The following is a 27,963-nucleotide window of genomic DNA, read 5'->3' on the forward strand; positions in this document are numbered from 1 at the left end:
TCCTACATGTCTTGCTCGACTGCGTGCTGTTTAGACAACGTCAGAGACGGCACGTCGGCTTCCCCGTCCGTTTGACTTTCTGCACGCATTCATCGGGAGCCAGTCGCGTGGCGAGCAGGCGGCGAGCGCGGCGTCTGGGGACAAGCGGCAAGCGCAATGAACAGGAGAAGGAGGAGCGGCCTTCCGCTTCTGGGATATGTGGTGGCCCACCTGATGGCGGCAGCTGAAGGCGTCTACGAGACCACCACTTCCGTAGCGGGCGCCGCACCTGTCAGCCAGGGGCCTACGCGAAGTTTCGAGGCCGACATGGACGACGTCCTCAACCTGCTCTCCAAAAAACTGTTGCCGCTCGTGTCGGAGCTGGTGGCAAGTCCCGAAATGAGCAGCGGCTGTACCTCAAGCCTGATCAAGTTCTTTCTACATCTCAGACTCAAGGAGCCCTGGGCACTGCGCAGTAAGTATGCGATCTCGCCTGCCCGCCAAAGCTAAGCGTGGACAATTATGGGATCCACTCACCGAGGGCGCCGAAGTGGCATGTAATGGCACCCCTCGTTTTAGTGTCAGCAACTGCGCTAAACGTTATACAACCTGAAGTGGAAGTGCGTGCATTGCGGTGTCTTTCAAGTGGAAACGATATCTGGGCAGGGATTTTTGTTCTGGCTATAACGGCTTCGCCACGCGTTGCCAGCCAAGCCGCTGTACAAGGGATATGAATAACACCACTTATTTTGCGAAAGACGCGAATTCATGGCTACTTTGATTATCGCGCCGACTCTGGTCGAAGCATATGTATTTCTGGACGCCACAAACAGCAGATCATCACGTATAAGTGAACTTTAAAAGCGGGAAATAAAAGGAGGTACTGTGCGCAAAAACACAAAGCCGAGAAGGAAACACAAGCTCAGTACCCCCTTTTATTTACCATGATTGACCGACAAGCCCAACAACGCACGCTCTTAATCTAGCAGTGAAAGCAATACTAACGCAATATCTAGCAAGTTCATTATACTACGCTGTCTGCGGTCCATATTCAGTGGAAGGTAAACGGCTTCGCCTACGCAGCTGGGCGTTAATTGTCTCCAGTATAGACAACAGACGCCACGTGGTCGGGTTTAGCACCAACGCACGGGTATTTCAGAATGCGTCTTTCCATTTACTTCCAAACAAACGTCTAGCCTGGTCGCATAAGTACGCGGAGCTCGACACAAAAGCAGTAAACTTTCTGTGTAGTCCCAGAGTCAGTTGAGGCGCTGAGCGAAATTGTCACGAAACGCGTCATTTTTCGTTTCCGAGATATAAACGCAGTGACGGAAACGCCTTTTAGTGTTTTAAACGTTCTACCAGATTACGTAAGCAACTTCAGTTGCAAGTGCACAAGCTCCAATGTGGTATTAACGAGAACAGGGCGTGTTCAAGAGGAATGCAAAGTAAATGTGTAAGGTCGCGCACGAACAATCTTTACATCAGGGACAGCTGCCGCGATATTGCGCATCAGAGCACGTACGTTTTACTCAGGGTCACGTATTCCGGAACACGATGAGAACACTCAATGCTTCATGCTTGTAAATCGCCCGTGTGCTTACTACAAGCTCAACTCGCCGCGCTGTCATTGGTGACCATATGAGCCCTTGCCGAAAATCAGTTCTTAAAAGTGGATTTTGTCAGGTGATGCTCTGTATCACGGAAAAGCATGGGGTGGCCAAGCGAGAAAAAAAAATTCCATGTATGTTCCTGCAGCGATAATATTCGTGCCGTGAATTTTGTGAAAATGTTTAATGCGACGCCATATGAACTGTGCGGGTCAAAAAAATAAAGAAAAGCTAGCCTATGTGTCACAGAACAACGTTACAAGCACTATTACGTGAACTTCTAAGCTATTGAAAAGCTCGCTCCCGGTAACTTTCAATCTGGAGACCTCTAGACCTGACTTATCTAGAGCCTGGGCTTGCCTCCTGTTCGGCTAGTTGAAACCACCTACCAGAGTTACAATCGGCTGGCCCTGGTCAAGCGCTCGCCTTGCACATGAAGCGAATTTACTTGGCGACAGCATACAAATGAGATGCGGAGCAGAAAGCATTGTCTGTTCACGTGACAGTAGCCACGAGGGGTAACTGTGTGTAATCTCTGGTTTAGTCCTCTGTATTCATGTCTAGGCCACCAAGTCCATAATTCTGAGGCACCTTTGAATTATAAGGCAACGGTGGGTTTTTAACAGATACTCTAAGCTTCCGATACGAAGCAAAATTTTGCTTTCAAAATTCTCCTGCGATCGCAGCGAGCAATAAATCTTACTTAGAAAACCAGGGGGCTGTATCTCTTTCAAAATTTATTGCGAGGCAACTCTGGAGTATTGTAAGGTATGTTTTACAAGAATATCTATAGAAATGAAACAATCATCCGATACATTGCAAAATTTTCCTTCTGAAGTTTATCCTGCGCTCACGAAGAGAAACTCAAACTGGCATAGAAAGGCAATGAAACTTGTTTATGAACATTAGAAGCAAAAAAATAAACGGAATCCTGCTAAGGAAAGGCCTGCGAATATAGTGATTGCCTCTCACCTACAAAGTGTCTAAACTTTTTCTATGTTCTCACGTGAAACACACCATAAATATGCGTTATCAGTGCCCCATCCGCGCCTTACTTTTTGTAGTGCGTAGCTGCAGTTACAGAAGGCCTACATTTCTGGATAGAACCTTCTGATTGGTGCTCAAATTGGGCTTTGAGCAACTGTACAAACCACAGGATGTCGTTTTGCTTGCGGCAAATATAAAGAATAAAACATATAAGCCTAAGAAAGAAATAAAGCATGAATTAAGTACGCGTCACCGCAATTCGGATGATCGGCGCAAGAATGGTAGCGCATCAATTAACTTTTTTTTTTTCGAAAAATTTGCCACAAGGCATAAGTTGAAAAAAGGGGAATGGGATGCAGGAGATAGAAAGTTAAAAGGAGTGAAGTCCAGTTTCACTAAGGTATTCGCAGAGGTTGGTGGTGTAGTGATTGTCCATTGTCCACTTCTCGTAATCACAAGCGCGGTTCCACCGCAGGCCCACCTTCATGAGTAGCCGTTGTCTAACTCTAGCCATTGCTGGGCACGTCCACAACAAGTGACGCACATCGCAGATCTCAGGTGCAGTGTCACAGTGAGGGCGCCTGTCAGTCACTGGCAGAACTTTTTCACGCCACCGATGACTTACAGATGGGGTCAGAGCCGCCCCTTCCCGAATCCGGCGCACTGATACCTCCTCCTGCCTAGTAAGACTACGGAGGAGAGGGTGCGAACACGGAGGAATGAGAGCGCGTGTTCGCTAGGCGCAGAACTTGAGAATCGGAAACGTGGGACAGAAACGGATCTGGGTGAAGAGGGGAACAGTGGTGGATCGCCTGATGTGTTTATATGCGTCATAGCATCCGCTTGAATATTATGTGGATCGCGAGCATGGCCGCGAATCCAGTGTATGCGCACAGGACATGGGTACTTTGAACAGAGCAAATGAATGGACCGTGTTTTCTGGAAGGTGCGTCGAACGGCCTTAAGCTGTTTAAAGACAGTGAGAGATTCTGTGTAAAGATGAACTGCATTGAATGTAGGAACTGGCGGAAGGGAATGTATGGCATTGTAAATGGCTTGAAGTTCCAGTGCCAGAGGGGTGCACGTATCCGCGGTATATGTCACGTGAGTGTTCAGATGCGGATGAGAGGGACTATACACAGAAGTAACTCCTCGCTCTGCAGTATGTGATGCATCGGTATATAATATGCACCCTTCAGGCAGATGTGCGGATGATACCGACGGGGAAGCAGTGGGGCGGTTGTCCGTGAGCTGGCAGTACGACCATGGAGGTAGTGTCTTTAAACGATTAACTTTTCATCATCCACAATGACATCCAAGTTAGGAAAGATTCGCTGAATTGTAGGTGAAGAAATCTGGGAGACCAATGTATTGATTTCGTAGATACACCTTCCGTGCGGCAATGGGAACTTGTTTCTAAAGGCATTAAAACGCAACGAGCCGTCTCTGAACAAAAAGGCTAGGTGGTTTAGTGCAATTCGTCTGGTTGCTATTTATGGCGTAACTCGCAATCTTGCTTGTTGATATTATGATCAGTACCGCATAGAAACGCGTCACTGCCATGCATCCACGCAGTGGTGACGGCCAATGGGTTGGTGCCGAACAACCTGCTAGAAGGCAGCCTCGTGAGCCTTGGCGGTTACGAGCAGTGCCTTAAGACTCGCTTCCGCGACTACCAAGGCGAGGTGCTCTTCAAGGGTCGCTACTGCACCCTCTTCAGCGAGATGCCCAAGGACGCCATGCGCGGATTCGTGGAGAGCTTCCAAGCCGCTGGCATGCTGCGCGTAAGTAGGACATTATTCACGCGGGTTATGAACAGCGGATGCTGGGGCAATCGGTAAAGTTGATCATAGAGCAGGGGGATTGCCATTTGCTGGGCTTGTACACGTTTAGATAAGCCCTGCATCGTCTATGCCGCGGAGCGTAACCAGTTCAGCAGACACATATACGAGAGGACAAATGGGTCGTGGGCTGGATGAGTTGCATAAGCATGGACGATTTATGTCGAGAAAGTTTTCTAATTCTAAACTTCCCTTCTTCGCAGTACACTTTTGCTAGCTAAACACCAGGACAGGCGAAAAATATAAGCAGGTCGTGCATTTTTTTTTTTTTTTTTGACGTATGCGGTGTTGACGAGGCTTCACTAAACACACCAGGGGCGCTTACTTATCAGGCTGTAGATACGTAATCAGCCTTATATATTTCTGGCTTGTAGTCATTGGCGCCCTTAGCAGGGTGAAGTGCATTGCAGAGTAACCAACTTAACGATTACGAAAAATCTGCTAGGTGCGAGCACCATCGTGAATAAGGTAAGACACCCCCTTGCGTCAATGTCCTGAGGTAGAAAGTAACGGCAGAAATAAAGCTGCGAAGAGACAGACGCTATTTTCGATTTAACGAAGCACTACGGGCATCAAGACCGGCGCAATGCGCAATTGGGCCAAGGATACACAAATTTCATATGGAGAAGTAAGTTCCGGAGGTAACAACAAGGAGTGCATGCAGCAAAGGTCTCTAGTTTCGGCTGTGAAGATGTGAAGTTACCCGTCACCACCGATAATAACAAGGTCGGTGCATCACCCTCTTTCCCAGCAGGAAACGTCACGAATACTGGATGGGCGGCGAAGGGGCAGCAAATGAAACTGCTCTCGTGGGTATGAGTAATGTGGCGAGGGGACATATCCTGACTCGGCTCACGTCCACGCTCGCAGATTTATTTGCTGACCAGCTGACCCTTCACAGCGCATCCAGCTGTCGCGACACGGGCTACTGGGTACACTGACCTTGTGAAATTTTCAGTGGCGACACGTTACCTCGATTCACTCAGCTTGTATAAACTAAATAAGGGGCGAACATTCCGCCGAGTCTCTTCAGGTGAGCAACGATGTCGCTACGTGCATAGATAGGCAGACAAGGTCAAGACGCCCGGCGTAAATGTGGCAAGATCGCAGATTGTTTGCTTCGAATACGCTTCGAAGCAGCGTGACTAGCGAAGGGTGACGTTCCTCTAGCCGCACGTGACATATGGCACTGGCTGCTGTCAAATATATTCAGAGACCACCATCCTTCCGATTAGCCAATCTTTCGGAGCGCGTGCTCGGTCGCTGAACTGGGACGCAAAAGCTTGGTGACGGCGCAGTGCATGCTTGACTCATGCCTGTGGAGACCACAACCGCTTGGGCTGCTGCGGTAAACATCCTGTATTCATACGAAGGCCAGCGGATACCGTGGAAAGCAAGTTCTCGTGCCTCTTGCAGACCGGTTGTTGCGTGCCTTAATCAGCATCGACATCGCGGTCAGCGACCGAGGTAAACAGACCCTGAACCATTCTAGGTCCGTATTCGAATGTTTCCGAACGGAGAGATTAGAATATACGGCACGAACAAAAGTGAGAACACAAATAGAGCAAGATGGCTAGTATCTTTTCAAGGCACTTTCTCTTTTCTTTTGCTGGACACGCTGTGGTAGTTTTTGTTTAAACATTTAAGCATTTTACTGGAATTCTAATGTCAAGATTTAGTTCCCCTAACAATAAGCGGCGTTTTCAGTAAGGAATAAAAAAATCGGAAAACCGAATTAAAAGAAGAAAGCAAAAAGCGGGTTTGGAAGCTTCCTTAACAACACTCTAATGGGTCATGGATATAGCAGATGTTCGAAGGTCACAATCGTAAAAATCCTATCATTAACATTTCTGTGTATATAATCACTGAAGGGACAAATATTTGGAGGTCGTGGCAACTTGTTTCACTTAAGCAGCAGGGAAACCTAGACATTGTCTTATATAACAGCGAAAGAAGTATGCAGCCAGTCCATAATGATTTGTGCATTTACATAGGAGCTCGTTGAATCATGTGTTGCAGTTTTGGAAGCGACTCATAACACCACCAAGAAAAGCATGAATTGCAATCGATTGGAAACCAGAGGCAGAATGTCAAAAGAAGATTTTCGTTCTAACTGATACCTATATTGGGTATGCTGAGCAAGAATGCTGGAAAAGTTCGCGAGATATATTGCATCTTGCGCGCCGTGTACACAGATTTAGGCGTACAAAGCGTTCAAACAATCAGGCAGCCGTGACACGTGTTATCAAAGCCAAACACGAGCTCCGATTAAAAATTAACTCCGCTAAACATTTGTTCTTCCGAGTGCAGCTACAGGATCTTCTACTACAGGACAACTACTACGATGGTGAATAAAGCTGAATCTACCAATGACCCATTTATTATATCTAAAGCATTTAAAGCATTTCCACTCCGTGTTTTCTTGTGACAACAACGTCATCCATCCAGACACCATTCCTCGTAGTGCCGTGCCAATCAAGGATATCATTATTAGCGAAGAAGGTGTTTTAAACCTAGTGTTAAAACTTGATACCAAGAACTATGCTGGGCCTGATGGTATCCCGAACTAGTTTTTAGTACGGCACTCATTAAGGACCTGTCGCTACCTCATTGTCATCTTTCGCACATCTCTTGCTTCCTGCATAGTTCCCTCATCCTGAAAAATGGCCCAAGTTCTTCCTTTATTCAAGACCGGTGACAAGCAAAATGTATCGAATTACAGACCAATCACTTTAACCCCACATGCATGTAAAATTTTAGAGCACATTATCTACAAACACATTATGGAATACCTTGAATCCCATAATTTGCTAGCAAGTGTTCAACATGGCTTCAGACGGGGTTTCAGCACTTTGACACAGCTCAATGAATTCACTCATGACATTTGCTATAACCTGGATGCGGGAAATCAAATAGACGCAATATTCATTGACCTTTCGAAGGCATTCGATACGGTTATTCACTCAAAACTAATGTATAAACTTGACGCCCTCCATCCTAAACAATCCCCAACTTCTCAACTGGATTTCTTGTTTTCTCTCTAATCGTTCTCAATTTGTATCCTTTAACAGAGCTAATTCCATGGTAGCAGAAGTGCCCTCAGGAGTTCCACAGGGTCCTGTGTTGGGTCCATTGCTTTTCTTGATTTTTATAATTGGCTTGCCTTGTAACATCACCTATAACATAACGTTTGTATGCTGACGATTACGTGTTATATAACAAAATTTCCTGCTTTCAAGGCCACTTGCAGCTTCAAAAATCGTTTTCTGAAGTTAGCTCTTGGTGCGAGACATGGCAAATGACGATTAACGTCCGTAAAACAGTTGTTATGACTTTCACTAATACAACGGCACCTTCTATATTTACTTACAAAATTAACAGTAACCCCATCCAGAGTGTCTTTGAGTACAAATATCTTGGTCTCGTATTCACACCTATACCATGTCATCGTCCAAATACATAGATTTAATAACCTCAAAGGCACTTAAAAAGTTAGGATACCTGCATCGCACCATAACAGCAGCTCCTAGGGATACCAAACTATTAATACGTAAATCTTTAATACGTCCGCTACTTGAATATGCTTCTCCTGTATGGAACCCACATAAGCAACGTGAAATTCACCAAATCGAAGCAGTCCAAAAGAAGGCCATTCGTTTCATATGTCACAGGTTCGACGGGGATTTTTCGCCTTCAACAGCACTTTCCTTGAAACCACTCTCAGCTCGCCGACGGACTGATTCTTTAAAGTTTTATTCATTCCATTGTTAACTTCTCTTGCCGGGCCACTTCAAATGATTACCTAACTCCCGCGATATCATCTAAAACGAGAAATCACCACAGCCTAAACATAAAGTCTTATTTTGCCCGCACAGACATTTTTAAATACAGTTTCTTTCCGCGTGTAATCGAAAGCTGGAATTCCTTGCCTGGTCATACTCGTTCTCTTCCTTTAAACTCGTTTTTAGCGGCTAATGAATAATTTTTGCCGCTTTTAACTGCGTTTTGTTCGTATATATATATATTTTCTCCGCTACTCGCCTTTTGTTCTGTTCCTTGTTGTTGTTGTTTTTTTACCCACCCCTGCAATAGCCCAGTAGGACTGCAGTATGTACAAATAAAATAAATAAATAAAAAAAAGAGCCAAGAGCGACCGAAGCTGGAGTGAAAGATAAAAAGCAATTTGTTCTCGCTAAGGGCAACACAGTTAATTTCTCAGTTATTGCTGATATTTGCTTGTTTTAAAATATTTGATGAAAGTGAGGGTGAACTTTTTAAGCCGTTTTTAAAAGTGTAAGTGACATAGACGTGCGAATCTAAATATATTTTGATAGCGAACCGAACCGAGTGTCCAGGTATTCAATATTCGAACGAATCAAATATTGCGTGTTAAATATTCGAAGAGAACATGCTACAAACTTCGCGAACAGTGTTCAGATAATTGGCACGAGGTTCGAAGAAGGCCCGGTGTAGTATGTTTATTCGACGGAGGGTTAAAAGAACAGCACACACACACACACGCTGATGCCATGTACTCTACTGAAAAGCGCGGATGAAGGGTGCAGTGTCGCTACAAGGTCCATTCGTGTTGCAACATTCATTACGCTAATACTTGGGCCAAAACTTCAAACGGTCAGACGGGACAGGGCTAAGGCAAACTCAACAAACCTTGCCTTGATACTCAATATCGGACGCCATGTCTCATAGGTACAGCTGTCGTCCGTCTCGTGTACTGAAGTGTGGTTGCAATTTATTACCTTTCGTCATTACTGGGAAACGGTATAGTTTTTCTGCAGTATAACTTGATAGACATAGAACTTACATACTGAATTAATGTTGCAGCCCTTTAATTAACATGAATTATGCCTTTTTTGAGCAGCTATATATTTAACTCTACAAGTTATAGCAACGTATCGCAGCGTCTTAGCTGGCTCTTCTGTGCTCAGCAATATTGCTGCTTTTGAGCGAATATCCCTAAAAGTAGAGGAAGTTCGTAAAAATGTTCGATTCGGTGCTACCACTATCCAATACGTATTTGCGTCTTTAGCGTAACACTATTCGTATTTGAAAGCGGAGATCCACTATTCTTATTCAAGTAGGTTTGGAAAAACTGCTGCTCTCATATCCTCAATCTGGGATGAGCTAAAACTGTAACTGCGGCCAGCCTGACCAAATGGCTTACTTAATTTCTCTATTTTAGACGTCAATTAGAATGAAGGCAACTTCTTTTGGCGAAACGTTCGCTAGGGGAGTGAAGGTCTCCCTCGACCCTTGCTCAATATCACGTGTATTGTCAAGTATCATATTCCCTGCCAGAATGCAATTTATAATTCCGCAGAAAAATACGTTTAAGGATTAGGCCGTACCGTGCTCTATACTGCCAATAAACAAGCGTGACAGTGGCTTGTCATTAGCAGCATATCTCGCCTGCAAATTGCTATTTGTGTACAAATAGCAGACGTTTCGCTCTGCTGTACGCTTTCTGATGAGTTGTTAGGCGATGGTCTTGAATTTACTATGGCAGGTTCAACGGATAAAATATAAGCGCGATGGATAAAATCTAGCCACGGACCCACGAACTCCGCTGAAAGGGTGATTTCCGACCCATGGCGCAAAAATTTACCTTATTATAACGACATAGTGGTGAACTCCTTTACACCTGTCACGCCTGGTTGCAAGCCATCTGCCCGCGACGTCATTATAATAGGCCTACGACATTGGTAAAAGCTTCCCGAGTAAGGGAAGTTCGCGGCTTTATTCCCCATTGGTTTTCGCATATATTCTCACCGAAAATAAACGAAACGCGATGCCATGATCCAAAGGCACTAGCGTTCACGGGCGTAGTATGTTTGCGATATATAATTTTGAGGTAAGCACTAAGCATTTTTTTGTACTGCTTCAAAGTATATTTACATGCAGTTTTCATTTCATGACACGCGCTTTTTTTCCCTTAGCCTATAGTTATTATTTATTATTAAGATTATTTATTAGCTTACTTGCAGCGCAGTTGACAACTACCGTCTTCAAGCTTAACGATAACTTCCATGGAATTTGTGCAGGGGCGGCGGAACCCACTGACTGCGACGACGGACACAGGATTTCAGAGCATCGACATCAGAGTGGGAATATGTGTGCCGTCATTGTGTTCACAGTCCGAAATAGACTTCCTGTTCAGTTCCGGTAAGGGCCATAGCCGGTATCAAGAACGTGATTGGGCTGCAGTGACTTCAATGCGTGCCAACTCAAATTCAGTAATATCTCTTTTATCCTATCCACGTGATGCTATTGGGGTGAGCATATTGGAATGAGCTCGCCGTCTTTAAATCTGACCAGCTCCCTAGAGCACACGATACGATAGAGCACACGAACGTGATTTGTGTTCAGCAGAGCGAAACAGACGTAATGTGGGTATTATTGACAATCTTAAGGCAACACTGTCTATTATCGGAAATAGAAGGCGCAGAGGTGCCTACATTTTGAACGCGAAGCATCTTTATTCCTGAGGCATACAAACTGATTCTGCAGGAGCTTTTGCACCGGTTATATTGGGTGGATATCAAACGTACTAGTACACACCCGTACGCTTCATAGCGTAGTAATCGAAGGCAGTGAGTATTGAATGTTGACATACTATTTTTATTTCGTTCAGTGATGAGACAATACGGAGTAAATGCCACGGTTAGAGGTTGCAGAACGGATGATCCGAAGCCTTTAACACTGCTGCAGGCCTGCTCAATGTGAGTATCGCGGTCCGAATTATTCTGACTCGGTAATTTATTTTTGAGCACTCCAGGAAGCTGCAATTTCTTTCAGCGCGCTGTTCTCTTCTCTAGCTCTACTTTTATGCGTCGGAACAGTCACAGAATGGTATCTGAAGCGACTAGACCCTATGAAGCCGACTAAAAAAGCTGGTGAGTACAGAACCTGACGTTTGAATAGAAATTTTGAAGGCCTTTAATCTTCCATGATTGCCGCGAGATATTGAAATTTTCTTCCTGAATTTTGCGAGCACAAACGAAAGAGAGGAAAATGTGGCCGCCGTCTATAATGTTGGTAAAAGTTAAGAAAGCAACAAAGAAATTTTTGCCACAGAAAAGGGGCTTGTGATGGCTAGTAAATCCAGGTAATAAATAAAAATGTCAAGCTATATAGATCATTTTAACTGCACAAAAATAACGTCAACACTCGGTGAGAATAAATTTATTGAAAATTTTTTTATTGAAAGCAAACACCTCAGTCAAAACAATAAAAAGGGTACTCAGTGGTGGTCAGCGGATGTGAACATTCATTTAGCATCCTTGGGAGAGCTCGCATCACACGATGCATTCATCACAGCCATAAAACGCTCCCGGCAATAGTCTTGATGTATAACAGCATACCAACTCTACAGTGGTACTGCTGATTAAATGGCGAATAATGCAAGTGGCTAGATACTGATCAAATCTTTAATTTACTGCAAAGCCTACTTTTTTGCACGTCATATAAGTGGTATTCATCACCGATTTGTTTGTTTTGAAATGGTTACGGCAAATTTTGTCCGTCAAAGACATGCCAAGACATGCCATTTCTTGCACCTGATGGTACATGCAATATTTTACATCTTGTCCCCTGCATTGCCCTCGCGACCGCTGCAGCAGTTGCACCTGCCATGGTTCTGTGCTGGTTCTCGGTACTATCCAACACACGACGTTTGTTCGACGTGAGCCACTACGAAGGGACACCGCGGGAAAAATTGCTCTTTTTCAGCGGAGCCAAGCTGATCCTGTGTTTCTGGGTGGTCTTCTTCCACTCTTACACGCTGATCCAGCCTGAGTTCTACCGTAAGTTTCAACGTCCACAACACGTAGATGAATGTAACTAGGTTATATCATTATACGAGTGTAAGTCAGAAGATTTTGTCATGGTTCTGAGTGTCCGCGTATAAACGTCATAAAATACGCCGCAACTCATCTTGCCTTCGTCCTCTCTCGAGCAGCCGCTAATATACCTCGGCCAGACTGACCGACGCATAGCTTAACTTAAAAACTGCCGGTAGAGTAGAGTTTCTTTCTAGGCAAAAGCATCAACCAGCTAGCAATCCCTGTCCTTTAAGCCATAGGGTTCGTTCTGTTTTTAGCAATGCGTTCTTATTTCCCGTGTTAAGGAAACTCCTTTTGTACAGTGTGAGTAGCTTGGTGCGTGCTAAAGAGAATGACTGCTTTGAACACAGTTCAGGGTTCTTAACCCAGTGAGATAAATTATGGGTGCAAGGATGACCACTATTTTTATCTTTTTTTGTTTTTCTAACAATAAATTGGCTAAAATATATGTTGTGCGCGCTGTCGGCGTATTGGTTTCGCGCGAAAGTTGGCCAAAGTCATATTTCCTCGAAGTCGCGTTGGCGTGACGAATGAATATAAAAGATGGGTTATAAAAAGTAATGTTCAGTGTCCTGTAGATACGTAATAAAATTAACTAAAAAATAAATTTGTCTCTATAGCACCGCTAGCGTTTTAGTGTTTTGGAGGTTTTAGTGTTTTGAATATATACCAGCGTGTTGTAGTTCATTTAAGCAATCTTTGTTAACGTGACGAGGCTGTGCCCCTGAAGTTGTTCGTGACACCACTTTTTCAAGCACGCCAGGAATGCGTCGCCGAAATAAGTTTTAAGGCTAGTTGGTCACATTCTTGAATCATAATTGCAGCGAAGAAACACTATCACAAAAGAATAGACACACAACACAGCGTTCGTCCGAGTGTTGCGTGTTTCTTCTTTTGTGATCATGCTTCTTCGCTGCGATTATGATTCAATGAACTCATTGTCATCTCTTGACTGTTTCCCACGCACATGATCTTTAAAGCGTACAAACAGATAAAAATCTGATAGCGCAGCCAAGACTGAAGGAGGTTGAGACACCAATACCCTCCCCCCTCCTCCCAAATCACAACTGGCCCACCTTGAGAACTGTCATGTCCGCAGCTTGCTGTACCTAATTTACGTCATCTCGCTTGCCAAGAGCCGTGAAACGCAGTCAGCACTAATTTGTCTGGATTCTAGTCGTTAATTTACCGTTGAGGTGGATTCTTTCATCATACCTGTGCTCTATGACCCGACTCGGGGTCATGTGAAATTTTGGACGATTTCTTGAATGACTGATGTCTTTTCAGTCGTGACGGTTGACAATCTGTCTGAACATGGCTAGGCCTGGATGCCGAAATGACCGTGCCAAAACCTTGGAAACAGTGTCGATAGCGTGCAGTATACTGCGATTTGTAGTTACTGAGTTAACGACAGATTTATAGTGGAATTAGATCACTGCACGTCGACGCAAATGGAGTAATGGCGATCATTTATGATGGCCTATGTGAATAATCAAACAAAATTATCAGTTTGGTGGCCCAGGGCTAATGATTTTACCAGAAATATTTAATTTTCATAGTGCACCACGTTATCACGCACAGAAAGTATAGATAAGTGTTGTTGTTTTTTTCGCCAAGGACTGCTTTATGAAGGAAATTTCGTCGCTATCGTAAGACTTCACCGTAATAATTTATATATCCGCAGATATACTCCCTCCTGCTATTCAATGTCAAAATTTTAAAAACAAGGTTTTGATAAGTGTCGGAAAATTAGATGATTTTCACTAATCTCTTCATAAAAGCACCTGACAATATTTTACGCTTGCCTCGAAATTACTGTCCAAAACGCATCCCGCTGCTTTTACACGGAAGTCATAACTACTCAGTGCGAGCACGTACAGGGCATAATTTAAAAGCAAGGTTATGCTGCGAATCAGAATGCTAGACCATACCCCTCAATATTTTCATGAAGATATCCTAAAAATTCCACAGTTCCCTCATATTTAAACGCGATGTCCAAGAGGGCTGGACTTAACTGCCAAATAACTACAATTTATCGCGTTTTACTTTTTGCTCGACCTTGTACAAGGTCTAATTTTCTTTTGCTGCTTTGAGAGAGCAGTGTTCCTATTCCCTAAGATATTGTGAAGCTGTCTAACCGAGTTTTTTTTTTTTTTTTTGTCTTATAGACTAAATTCTAAATTTTTTGGTTTGCAGAGAACCATTATAAACGATTTTATTGATCATCTAATTCTTCTCTCTGCACGCGCCGCTTCTACGCCCATGAGGAAGAAGCCACTCAATTGTGTTGCTCTTTATGCAGTGGCGTCAAGGCCAGCATAGGGCGTGATATTTAAATCAGGTGGAGCGCACTGTTCCGCATGAGGGCTTGGGGCTTCAAGTCACAAAGCCCAGACTATGCACAAAGAAACAGCTTCTTTCAAGGTGCACACTGAAGGACATATTCACGTACAAATACTGGCCGTCAAATCGCGAGTGTGGCGTCTTCGACAGGGGTCCTAAGTTCTTTTTAGCGGCATTTAAGTGGAACTCCGAAAATAGCGCTTACCTTTAGAAGACCTGAAACCATTGCTCTGAGACCAAATCCTGTCTTCCGGTTTCAATACGCTGAGAAAGCAAAGCTGTTCATACTGTACATTGTACACAACAGATCGTACAACATTTGCACAAAACAAGCGAAACCCAATTTCAGAAGGAAACAAACTTTCGTTTTAGACATGTTATAGCATGAGCCCTATGTGCTCATCGTGTCTTGTAGTTTTAGTGCTCCTTGAGATGTTACTAGTTACCACTGCTCTTCACATCAATTCGGAGCAATTTGCCATTAGCTGAAGGTCACAGAACAAATTATAGATAACTTGCAGCCAAGGCCAATTTTTTTTCGTTATACCTACGACATACCGTACCCAGAGGTACTGGACAAGCTTAATTTTCAATGCGAAGTCAATTATAAACGCAATTAGCAGATCGCATATGCACTGTACCACAGCACTATATATATATATATCCTCAGACACTTCCTTAGGTCACTTGTATCGTCTTTCGTTATATATGTCAAAATATTGTAAAAAAAAAAAAAAAAAAAAACGCGCCGGATTCATTTTCTGTGGCAGTCTTATCTAAACTGTGCGAGTGCAATATAGGCTTAAAAGCCAAACGTTTGCAACACATGCGAAGATGAGGTCATTCCTATCAATATGTTTACAGCAGTTCTTCGCAATATTCCCTAGTGCGCATAATTAAAAGCGGGGTCCGAGAAAGCTTGGCTTGTTTAAGAAAGCGAGAGTGTAGTTTTCCTAGCTGCTGCCACAATGAGCATTCTGAACGCGCAGAATAACTATTACTTTACACTCTAGAAAAAATACTGTATTCGACTTCCTTGTGCACAAATTGTTGGTTATGCTTTCTTTTACAACCCCAATTTTTTTTTTTTTTTTTTTTAAATGTGAACTGCATGCGCGCATACACTGATATGCAAGAATCGGCTTGCACTGCTTGATTGCATGTATCATAAGGCCTTTAAAAGAATGGAGACGCTCAATTTTCCGTAGGCCTTCAAACTCTTCGCGATTTGCGCAGGTTTGTTCAAATATTTTATGGTTGCACGTCTTAAATATCCTGAAAGTACACTTAATATATTTGAATGTGCCGGAGCACAATTCACTAGAAATGGTACGTTGCTATAACTTGGACATCACGAGGAAGTTTTTTGAGTCGCTAGGAAAACAGCTCTAAATTCTTCGGCCGTTCATGGCCGCCTAGAAAAGCTCGAAAAAGGAATTACAGATTTAATGATGAAAAATGATGTGTATGACTTTGTACGAATACGAACTTTTTCTTTTCAGATTCCGGCTTCAAAATATTTGACCTCGGAGACAGAGTATACTTCCAGCTTATAACAAACGCTTTTTTATCGATTTCCAGCCTTTTCTTCATTCAGTAAGTGGTGTAAGCTGACACTTGCAGTGGATTCTCTGTAGAGAACCTCCTCATTTTCCCTGCTATGCACTTAAGTTTTACAACACTAGTGCATCGCATGCCCGAAAGTAATATATCGGACACGTAGATTCTGCCGCAGTAATAGTTTAGGAGCATCTGGCGTTCGACACATCCTCAGGTTTACCAACAAAAAGTGGCGCACTTAGTGCTACACAAGAAAAAGAAAATGTTAAAAAGGAGCGGGGAAAATTTTCGTGTAAATGCCGGCGAAAGCGGGAAAGAAGCTTAGTAAACTCTTATTTGTTCTTGGTAGCACAGCATCTGGTACCGGGAAATAAAACATGCTTGTCAGGAGCAATTTTCGGCGATCTGTTTTTAAGTAATATATCCCAATCTGCCTGTTTTTACGTCACTGTGTCAAGGCTTCCTTTTTTACTGCTGGAAAGTACTACAGGAGAAAGCACGAAGTTCATTTTTCTTGTGACTTGGTGTAAAGTATCGCAATAGTTCATACATTCTCGGTAGCCGCATATTTATTGCCAGAACGTCACAAAACAAATCCGGGAAGGTGGTAATATTTTCCCTATTATGGATAGTTAGCGAGACACCTCTTTAGGTTTTCCTTGTAGAACGACAGTGCCACCATGTAATGTTTCTTTCAACAGAGGATTTACGTTTTCGTACTTGGCCAATGTGGGCGATCAAGAGCTTTCTCCAAAGAAGTGTTTGCGTTCCTACCTGCATATTTTAGTCCGCCGATATCTCAGGTAAGCAGAGCACTTATCTTCGGTATGCACCATTCAATTGAACTTCGCTGAGGCTCTTAGGCGCGGCGTAAACGTCATCGCTTACTGTGCATCTAACTTTGTGTATTCCAGACTGACGGTGCCCGTTGTATTAGTGGTGTTCTTAGCATTCCTACTACCAGCAATGGCTGAAGGACCTGCCGACCAAGAACTTTTTGGAAAACAGATCGACAGGTGTGCCAAAAACTGGTGGACTGTGGTCACGCACATGAACAACTTTAACGCGCTCAACGAAACAGCAAGTATCCACACTTACCTGATCATTCACAAGCAAGCTCATGTCTTCCCCATCTCTCGTTATCTAATAAGTTTTTTCGCCGCCCCCACTACCGCCCAGCTGCGCGTCTCTGGAATGTGTGGTTGATTAAAAAAAAAAAAAAAGAAACAGTGCATACATAAATGAATTTTATTTTTAATATTTTGAGGCGTCATTCAGGAATTACTTGCTCATATTTTTCGTAAACGATTAATCTCCCGAAATTTACGGGAGGCCTCAATAAATTTTCGCAGACCACGAACGTGCTTAAGAACTTCAGCGAAGCGTCTACTACAAAGAAAGGCAAATCAAACTGCAAAGCTTTTTGCAAGGTCAATAAACATGAAATAATAACAGGATAATCATTGCACTTCTCACTTAAATTTCAACTTCTTGTTAAACTGTGGAGCTCTTAGAATAGCTGTGTGCAACATAAATAAGGCACTGAATGTTGAAGCAACGATCCTGTGGATTACGGGTTGTCCCTACGTTTCTTGTTTGAATAAAAAAAAAATCTACAGTTTATTATTAAAGAAAATCCAAATATAGTATTACAAATTGAATTCGAAGGCTCTATGCTGAGTAAATAACGCTTAGTTGCCAGTCATTTTTAATGTTGATATCTTTTGTGCTCGAGACCATATTTTATTATAATGCTATTTTCAATAAAGAACTGCGCTACAAAGGCGCACATCATATATCTTCGTCTAACGTACAAAGCGTCAATATCTAGTGTGCAGCGTGAGATCGCGCTGCCCAAGGAGAGGCAAAAATTGTGGAGGACCCTTAGGCTCCGCCTTTTAGGGTATGACTAGACAGAGTTAATGGCTCCCGTTTTCCGGCTTCCCTTGCGGCATCCTCGTCCGCGTACATTCCCTTTGTAACTCGCTTAATCCCTAACCCCTTAATTTGTGCCTCTGTTATCTAACCCATAGTAATTAGTATGCATTCGTACGCTACCACATAATGTTAAGGTCCACCTTACGTAGGTATTAAGCCCCGCTTAAGCCAGTCGTATCCAAACGTGCCTCCGTGGCATAGGAGAAGCCTATCTTACTCGGAATGCAAGGGAATGACTCGACTCCTTTCATGCACCCATCCGAAATGAGAAGCTAGATTTGGAAGCTCCTGTCAAATCGGCAATGTCACGTGGTCGCGTGATGCCGCAATCCCCTAAAGTGCCCGGTCCTACCAGCTACCACCCGCTAGAATCAAGAACGTGATTTTTCGCTCACAATACCTACGCCGACATCACCGAAGCCAGATTCTCCGGACCACGCGTTAAAATATAGGGCAATATAAAGAAACGATTTTCTTCCATTGTTCTTTTACTGAACTTATTACAAGCAGTCACCAAAGAATCAGCGTTATTTTTCGCGTTTATGGTATTTTGTGGCTGACCACCGCTTTTTTTTTTTCTCAGTGCACAGCATTCGTTTGTCCTCTCAGAATGCTAACTAATATATTGTCCTAGCGCTTATTAGCTTTTCCGTTTAGTGTTCCCCTGAGAACGCACTGCCGTTTGTTAAGATATTTGACTATGTTGTACGTACGTAATTTAATTGTTCTCCCGCATGTATGATCAACTTATCTGACCTCGTGAAAGGTAATAAAAAAGGGCTTTTTGTTTTCTTGCGTTGGCTTCGGTCCCGTTCAGCGTTCAAATTTTACCCCTCTGGTTTCAGTGCTTAATACATCTTTGGTACGTCAGCACAGAGATGCAAGTCTTCGCCATCACATTACCATTCGCCATGCTTCTTTCAAGGTATGCTCGCTATTAAGTGAAGGTTTCAAGTGAAACGTTCGTCTATGTGAGAACAAATTCACACACACTCTTAAAAAATGGCTGCGCCCAAGGGTGCAGCGCCATGGTATTGAGTTATTACGTCTTCCCAGCAGCAAAGCAAAAATCCTTTTTTGCGTGTGTTTTTTTTTCTGCTTCTCACTTTATAAACCTTCGCTCAAAGACTTTTTTTTTTTTTTTTTTTGCTAATGGTATCCTAGTACGGCTACATAGAAACACGTAGAGCTTAAGGCTAGCAAAGATTATTCTAAATCAAGAGGAATTCGCGCCTCTGCCCAATGTTTTAGCGTCCAGTTTCTGATTCAAGAGTGAATTAACCAGTGAAATAAATTGAATAAAAGAAAACACTGCGCATTTTGTAAGTAATCTCAGATTATGATTTGCATTTGGCCAGTATCCCTCAGGAGAAAATATGTAACAGCCGTACAATTTCAGTACTCACTTAAGGTGCAGAAACGTGGAGGCTGACGAAAAGAGTTCAACTTAAATTGTGGACAAGGCAGCGAGCTGTGAGATGTAAAATGGTAGATGTAATGTTAAGATACAAAAACCAAACAGCGTCGGTAAGGGAATAAATGCAAGTTATCGAAATCTTTGCTGAAGCCGAGAAGAAATTGCCATGGGCAGGATATACAATGAGAAGGCAAGATAATCGATGGTCATTAAAGGTAACGGACTGTATTCTTAGAAAAGGCAAAAGCGGCATGAGGCTATACATTGGGGTTGATATTAGGCACTTTGCGAGAAATAAAGTGGCTGCAGCTGACACAGGACCCGGTTAATCGGAGAGATATGGAAGAAGTCTCTCCCTCTCAGTGAGTGTATTCAGGCTAATGATGCTGTTGACTAATTAAACTGTGCAAGCAGTGATATTGCATGCTATTAACTTAATTTATCTGCACTTGTGTATTAACACTTCTTTTTGGGCGAGTTGGTTCATTTTTGGAAAACTTTGAAAGAGCGCAAACACACACAACACGACGTCTCTTGTCCTTAGTGGTCGTGTGTGTTTGCGCTCTTTCAAAGTTTTCCACTTGTATATGCAGAGAAATATTAAGAAAGAGGTGCCGACTGAAGTGCTACAATTTCTATCGACCTCACACCACTTCCTTTTGCAATGCAAGCGCCTGCGCAGTCTCCTATAGATCGCCATTACAATAAAAAAAGTTACGTTTTCAGAGCCGGTATACCATAACGGCGCTGTTAATTCCCCGTATTTCGCTGGGATCATTCGCCACGCCACCTGATGCTAGCTACTCTTCTGTCAACGACTAGGTGTGAAAGCAATCAAGATCAAAACGGCATGTGCTGTTCTGATTAATAAACCGTTTTTTTCTCTCGCTTGAGACCTTTCCGGGGAAGAATTTTCAGCGCAGCATTCTTTTGGTGTGTTTACAGTTGTTGCCGGCGCTTTATGTTCCTCTGCTAAACATTCGTGCTCAGTATAAGTAACACTTTTATGATCCGAGACTTGCCGTGGGAGAGGCAGGAAATGGACTTAAGACACAGCATTGAGCTTCAAAAATTTCCTTGACCAGTTTGACCAAAGCCGACTGACCCCGCCGGGGTGGCGCAGTGGTTACGGCGCTCGACTACTGTTCCCAAGGACGCGGGATCGAATTCCGGCCTCGGCGGCCACTTTTCGATGGAGGCGAAAAGCAGAGTGCCCGTGTGCTGTGCGATGCCAGTGCACGTTAAAGAACTCCAGGTGGTCGAAATTTCCGGAGTCTTCCACTACGGCGTCTCTCATAGTCTGAGTCGCTTTGGGACGTTAAACCCCACAAACCAACCAACCAACCAACCAAAGCCGACTGGTTCGTCAGTTGGCTCGAGATTAGACAGGCCTGCCAAATTGGGGGAGGGGGGTTATGAGGGAGAGGTGATCTACTTGGAACAGAGCAGCGGGGCTGGAAGTGTTCAGAATTAGCGCATATGGTTCGGGGCAATTGGGCATAAAGGGAGGGAGGGTCAAGGCGGTAAAGGAAAGAATGACTAGGGTGAGAAGTGTAAATAGATACTCCAGAGAATTCTTAGTTGAAGGGTAGCGAGAGATTTGTCAAAAACAGGGAAGTCGGGGCGACGTTTTCTAATGTTGTCTTATAGCAAATATTTATTTCCTGTTTGTAGTGGAAAGTAGTGTATCACGTTAGTTAATAAGAGTAGGGAATCCCAAGCACCCGATGCTGAAGCTGCCTTCGCTGTCCACTGACCTAGCAGCACATGAAGCCGAAGGCCGTGGCAACAATCCGGGCCGCATTTCGATGTTGTGGGAATGCTAAATTGGGCTGTGTCAGTATAAGTGAAACAGAGTGATCTAAATTACTCCGGAGCCCTCCACCTCAGCCTCCTTTGAAGCTTATATCCAAACACAGGACCTTAAACCGCCACCTACTACTACTACTGCATCTCATGCTATTATTGCTATGATTAATATTATTACCATTACTGCGATTACTACATCATTAGGCAATGACAAATAATATAAAAAGCCGTCCATAGCACCCCCAGGATGTCATACAAAACGGTGTTAATGTTCTGTATCAATAGATGAGCAGTATGACCTGCAAGAGAGAATGTGAATTAATAATACTGCGGAATGCATTTAGCATAAATAGCTTTTCCCGCCACCGAAGCCGTATAAGATTGAATTCATGCTTTCAGATTTCCCAAAGCCGTTATCACGGTGCTCATACTGGCCTCAATCGCCTGCAGCACCTTTACAGCCCTGCGAACGTACTTCTCGAATCTGCTCTACGGAATGACAACGGGCACGAATGACGGAAGGTACTGTTGTGTTCATGCTTAAAAAAACAGTTACCATTTAATCCAAAAGCAGCTTGTAGGATTTATACTGTAATCATCCCCTTCTTCTTGAGCAAGCAATATTTAGGAGGCATTGCGATGGATGTCCAAAAATGTTTCTATGACGAATCGAATATCCTCCCACCATTCTATTTGCTCAACGAAACTATAGTCATTACTGAACATTGTTCCAAACCAATCGAAAGCGGTTTTCAGCTTTCGAATAGTTTTCGAATAACAGACATAAGGTTTGGATCAGGCATGCCGTAACTTTCTTGGGCGGGTGTTTCAAACGCAGGGCACATTCCTGCGAGCACAACGCCTGCGCATTCCGCGCTGTGACGCGGCCCATTCGTGTAACGGTGTTACCGATGGTCAAACGTATAGCCTTAAGACTAAGTGAAGCGGCGGTGTTCATCTAGGTTTAGAAACTCTGCCTTCATTCCTGACTGATATCAGAGGCAATGTTCCGTAACAGCCATTCTTCCTCGTCAACTGAGACGTCGTAGTGCCAGTTCACCGTCCTAGTTCGTAGAAAGTGTAATTTTCCGACCGGCGTGAAAAGATAGCCTCAGATACAATATTCTTTTTTAACGCTGCGTGCCTCAAAGTGAAGATCATTGCTACGTCCCTCAACAGCTACAGGTTTAACTCCATGAGTTACAAAACTGTCGCTAGCTCTTCGACAAGTATAAAATAATCATAACAGCGTTCGATTTCTATTAGATTTGGCTGTTTCATTATTTATTCATGTTTTATTCGGTTTAAATAAAAAACTCTATGGTTTGCACACCCGTACTTTTTATCTTTTGCAGGCGTATCTTCAAAACCCTTGAGCTCATATACTTCAGACCGATAACGCATGTCTCGACATACGTAAGCGGAATCCTGGCAGGATACGCGGCGGTGAAATACAGCAAGGCGAGAATATCTCGCGTAAGTATATGCAGCGGCCACAGTTAGCTACCACCTCTATCTATATCATACTCCAGTCTTCGTTCGAAGAATCATAACGAATAGCTCTGCAATTTCAAGACCTAAAACGATTTCCACGGATTGTCATTGTTTCCTTGCAAAACGCAAGTGTCTATCGTGTTTGCATTATCTGCTGTTAATCCTGTTATTCCCGTAACAATTTTACACCGTCGTTGTTAAGCCTTGAAAAGACAGCTTTAAAGTTGATCACGCTTGGCGCTGCGTTAATTATCTGCAAATATAATAACCTACACGCCATTTTACAATATCTCACCTATATATTTCGTTTACTGCACTAAACCCTGCCGACCTGCCGTGGTGGTGCAGTGGGTAGGGCGCAAGACTACAGTGTCAGTGCCCAAGGATGCGGAATTTAAACTCCGGCCACGGTGGCCGTATTTCGATGGCGGCGAAAATCATGGTGCCAATGTGCTGTGTGTTCTCAGTGTACGTTACAGAACCGCAGGTGGTCGAAATTTCTGGAGCCCTCTCCGGCGTCTCTAATAATCTGAATCGCTTTGGGACGCTGAACCCCCCCCCCCCCCCCCCCCCCCGATGAAAAAAAAAAGAACCAAAGCAAAAACAAACTAAACCCTGTCGTTGAACACTGCAATCGTTCTGTGTGGAAAACCACACCCACTAAGTAGTTCCACACCCCATCTATACTTCCACGGATACGCGTATGAAGATTTCCATTAGCTGCTTTTCGCAGACTACCATTACCGGCCATTACTACGGCTGTTTTCCCTTCAAACCTAATAAATATTTGAGAAATAAGCTGTCCATGCTCAAGGCTTTCATAGTAACCAAGCAGTTGTTTACTGCAATGTGTTGACTGTAATTACAACTCTAGCACCGTATTTATTTGCACAGGACTGGTGTGTTGCTCATTCTCATAACCTCATATAATATCTAAGAAAGGAGCTCTGCTCTTGGGTCCTCGCGCGCCCACTTCTTCAAATTTCTGAATCGGCTACGTCGTTCGAGACGCCGAACTCGAAAAGATCTCTTTTAAAACTATTCAAGTTTGTTTTCTCAAGTTTTACATTGACATTGGCATGAACATCTGCTTATTTAAACACTGGAAATACATCAGTACTACTCTCAGCAGCAACGTTTGGTCATGTTCAACGGGAAACAGCCAACCTAATTTTTTTAAACAGCCTTTCACATATTCGATACATATCTCGAACCACAATGCCTGTCCTGAACTTCTAAACCTTGGTTCGCATTCAGTATCGATGACCTTCAATATCGCAGTATAATCTCTGGTCCTAGAACCAGTATTCTAACACCAGTATATCGAATTAAATAAAAAAATATCTAAGGAATAATTTGGAACAAACAGTATATTTCTTTTGACTTTTTTTTTCCCCCGGAAGATGGTGCAGATTATACTGTGGGCTCTGTCTACCGCGGCAGCATGGTTTGTTTTATTTGTGACGTTGCCGTGGAATCGTGGGAATATGCCGGACCCCATCACCAACGCTATCTACGGAGGCTACCACCGGCTTTTATGGTCGTTATCCCTGAGCTGGCCAGCCTATGCATGCGCTACAGGTTACGGAGGTACGTGAAATGCACCGCCAGCCCGAGACAACGCGATGGTTGTGACAAGCTGAAAAAGAAATATAAACGAAGTGTCACGATCGATACACGCGCTCATAGACTAGGACAAGTTGCAGCTCAAACAAGTCTTTCCACACTAAGAGCATGTTGATGAGGCAGTAGTTTGGTCACGATGATGGCGTAAATCGCAAGGAACGAATGATGTAGCCCAGTGTGAAACTACCACTTCTCCTTGTGTTTCCCTGGGTGAACATCTTATTTTCAACTTTTACATTGCTGCGGTGACTTCAACTCCTATACCACGTTTGTAGAATTATCCTGAAATTAAGTGTAATGAAATTCGAATTCTTGTGTTTTCTGCTGAAGGAGACGTTAAATTGTCAAGGCGAAAAACAGAATTTCATGAACTATTCCCTCCCGAAAACCCCTCCTCGCAGGCATTGTAGCGTGCATTTCTTCGTGGAAAGGGTTTGTGCCCCTCGCAAGGCTCACATACGGCGTGTACTTACTTCACGGAGTGTTCCTTCTCCTTCGAATGGGCTTGGTCAAGACACGCTTCAACTTGGACGATTTTTTTCAGGTGAGACGTGCAAGTGGCGGAGTGAACAGACAATGTATTTAATGCTGATGAATAAAAGCTATTCGTAAAAAAAGATGACAGGGGCCCAAAACTACCACGAAAGCCCACCAGCATGACCACTGTGCTTCTGAGGACATCTAGTACAGATAATGATTCCTACAAGCGACAGGTGAACGTTACATTCACAGTATTCATTGCTAAATTTAAGAAAAATAAAATACCTCTGTGATAAGATAATCTTAGTGTCATCTGAGGTCGCTACTGCAATTCTTGAGAGCAATTCAAATACTACCGCTGCCATACGAAGAATTTGGATCACAAAGTAGTGAACATGCCACCCGGCAGGTGGCATGTTCTAGGAGCATCAACATGCTGGGGTGCCTTGATATAATGCTCTTTTGAGAAAGTAACTAGACCGAGGCTTTCTACAAAGAAGTAGTAATAGCAGAAAATGAACCAGTAAACGAACCGTGTCAAAATAATTGCTGCCACTCCGGTAAAGGAGAGTATATGTAAGCATGAAATAGCTACGAGCTTAGCACGTTGTCGGCAGGGGCGAGCAGTCTTCTGCTGTCGCGTATAACTTGCAAAGCAGCCACTCCTCGCAACACACTTCTTCTCTCATCAGGCTTCATTGCTCGGTTTAAGCAGTTGTGACGATGACGGCATTGAAATGCAGAATGTTGCAGGAGCGCACGCATCCACGACGCGAAGCAGTTCTGCCTAGAATGTGGGAGAAGCAGCGCGTTCGAGTTCTCTTCAAGCCTGTGTACAGCCGCCTGGTAATGGGGGAAACAGCATGAGCTGATGCCGCAGCGAATTAAGACTTGATTCCAAATGCACAAACGCACTTCGCACTGTTGCCGCCTCGACCACCGGCGTCGAGAGTGTTGTACGCGCGTGAGTGTGTGGCATCAAGGCGCATCCTCGGCGATGGCTCGCAAGCCTTAGAAAGCGGAGAACTCGTCTCGTTAAATCATGCTCGATGCCCGGATGTTCCCGTTTCGGTGCCCGGATGAAGGAGAGTCGGTGCTCGGATGTTCGCTGTCGGTGTTGGCTCGATTTCACCTCAAGGTTGGCGACAACGAGATTTAAAAGCATTTTAAGATCCATACGACAATATATATTGTGTAGTCTTGTCGTGACAAAAGACTTTTCCGTAGTTGGTTACTACTGTTTTTCTTAATTGTGTACTGTTTTCTGGAGTTTTTTTCCGTAGTAGTTACGTCGTATTTATCTGTCAGAGCTACACAAAATTATGTTAATTTTTAGAAACATTTTGTAATCCCCCCAAGTTTATGTTAAACATAACACGGAAATTATATTGCAACAACCAAACATTTTCTGTAGTTCTAGTAAGGAAGACCAATATTTAATTTAAATTCACTCAGGACACATTATTCAAATGGCGCACAATTCAGCACAGTTCACAAACAGTGATAGCGCAGTGACGGCGGTCGAGAATGCGAATTTCATTTCATAGGGAATTGTTTTTCGCTTGCGAAGCTGCCACACACCAAAGACCATCCGGCACGTCTTTGTGGTGTGCAAAGCCGATATTGTTGTAGCGTTTGTCGTACATTTATCCTTTTCAGTCGTCACAAAGGCATGTAGAGAAACAGCGTACAACGGTGCCGGCTTCTGTATGTTAGCATTCACTAAAGTCTCAGGAGACTTGATCACTGAATAAACATTTGCTAAATAAGTTAGTAGAGTTCAAAGTTTTACAATTGATCCGAATTATATAATTTTGTGTGCTTGTTTTGAGCTTTATATTCTGTTTTTTCTCCCCGTGGTGAATACGAGTTCAGTCTCAATTGCGCTTGAGATTGCGATTGCAGGGGCTGGAAATAATTTTAGCTGTCATCAGCGCAGCTGCATTTAGCCGATCCCAATCGAACCCAGCGATAATTGATAACTGCCGTGTCGCATTGGCCGATTTCCATTGAGTTCGTTGACGACTGACTCAACGTGCAATGATACTATTCGAATGACAGAGGTGTTAAGGGCTGTCTTTTACGGCCGCCATTTAGAAACACAACATAATGCTTTCTTTCGTATCAGTTTTGGCTGGCTGAATTTTCAAACTGCCTTTTTAACAAAAATGAAAACATCGAGGCAACCTGTTTCGCTTATCGCATGCGATATTAGTCAGTAGCTAAAGTGAAGGGCTTGTAATTTGACTAAATTGGAGTTCATGACTGCTTTTATTACATTACGTCCAGCGGCTACGCTCTCACTTTGGTTCACTGCTCTATAAAGCTTGTTCTCTTCAAAGTATTTAAGCAGTTTGATTTTTTTTTTCTAATCGCACCGCATAAACGTGCGCGACTGATAACTTCAGTATAAGTAGGCACTCAATTATAGACAGCATGAAACACAGTTTGTTTTATTTGGAGATTACAGTTTCTCTTGCATGTGGTTGAATTTATTTGTAACTATATTCGCCTCTTTTTCCTTTCAGCTGACAAACACACTAGGCATCATAACCTTCAGCTACTACTTCGCATACCTCCTATTTCTTGCCTGCGAAGGTCCAATCGGGAATTTTTACGAGTGTGTTTTGAACAAGAAAGTTCCAAAGACGGCACAATCAGCCTCAGCAAATTCCGTGACTCTACGAGCAAATCAGGAAATCAGCAAATCAGAAGGCTTCCGCGAGCGCCTACAAAGCTTTCCCTGGATTTGAGTACCGCCCACTTGCAGTCATGCCGGATTATAAACGAGGCAAACTGACACTATCCATCTGGTGACCTTAGTGTTCATTGTTTATCATACCGAACAGTAATAAAAAGCAAGGGGACACCTGAGCCACTTTAGACTGTTTATTCCACCAGCGTGAATTTCCCTGATTCAGACGTCAACATATACCCTTCCCTTGAACCCTCAACCAAGGGCTCGGAATTATTTTAAGTGTTTTTTGCCTGAAATGCCCCTGGCTCCTACTCTCAATAAA

The 27,963-nt window shown here is 43.5% G+C and overlaps 1 protein-coding gene across 1 annotated transcript; it reads left to right on the top strand.

The window, feature by feature from the left end:
• Positions 1-156: 156 nt before the first annotated feature.
• On the top strand, positions 157-27,738 carry LOC146201674 (nose resistant to fluoxetine protein 6-like). The gene is made up of 15 exons (XM_084599158.1): positions 157-454; positions 4,152-4,360; positions 10,477-10,597; positions 11,067-11,154; positions 11,231-11,328; positions 12,052-12,237; positions 16,122-16,215; positions 16,881-16,982; positions 17,094-17,259; positions 18,963-19,042; positions 21,743-21,865; positions 22,699-22,819; positions 24,241-24,427; positions 24,865-25,007; positions 27,472-27,738. Exons 1-15 carry the CDS (start codon positions 157-159, stop codon positions 27,694-27,696), a joined length of 2,241 nt encoding a protein of 746 aa, XP_084455284.1. The 3' UTR covers positions 27,697-27,738.
• The last annotated feature ends 225 nt before the right edge of the window (positions 27,739-27,963 follow it).

This window comes from Amblyomma maculatum, chromosome 1, assembly GCF_055883805.1.
Source record: "Amblyomma maculatum isolate TAMU_Amacu chromosome 1, ASM5588380v1, whole genome shotgun sequence".
NCBI lineage: Eukaryota > Metazoa > Arthropoda > Arachnida > Ixodida > Ixodidae > Amblyomma > Amblyomma maculatum.

Bases quoted from the DNA above. Each gene is read 5' to 3' on its own strand.
- LOC146201674 (XM_084599158.1), top strand. From the start codon at position 157: ATGAACAGGAGAAGGAGGAGCGGCCTTCCGCTTCTGGGATATGTGGTG. The intron at 455-4,151 runs GTAAGTATGCGA...GCATCCACGCAG, and splicing joins GGAGCCCTGGGCACTGCGCA to TGGTGACGGCCAATGGGTTG. The intron at 11,155-11,230 runs GTGAGTATCGCG...AATTTCTTTCAG, and splicing joins CTGCTGCAGGCCTGCTCAAT to CGCGCTGTTCTCTTCTCTAG.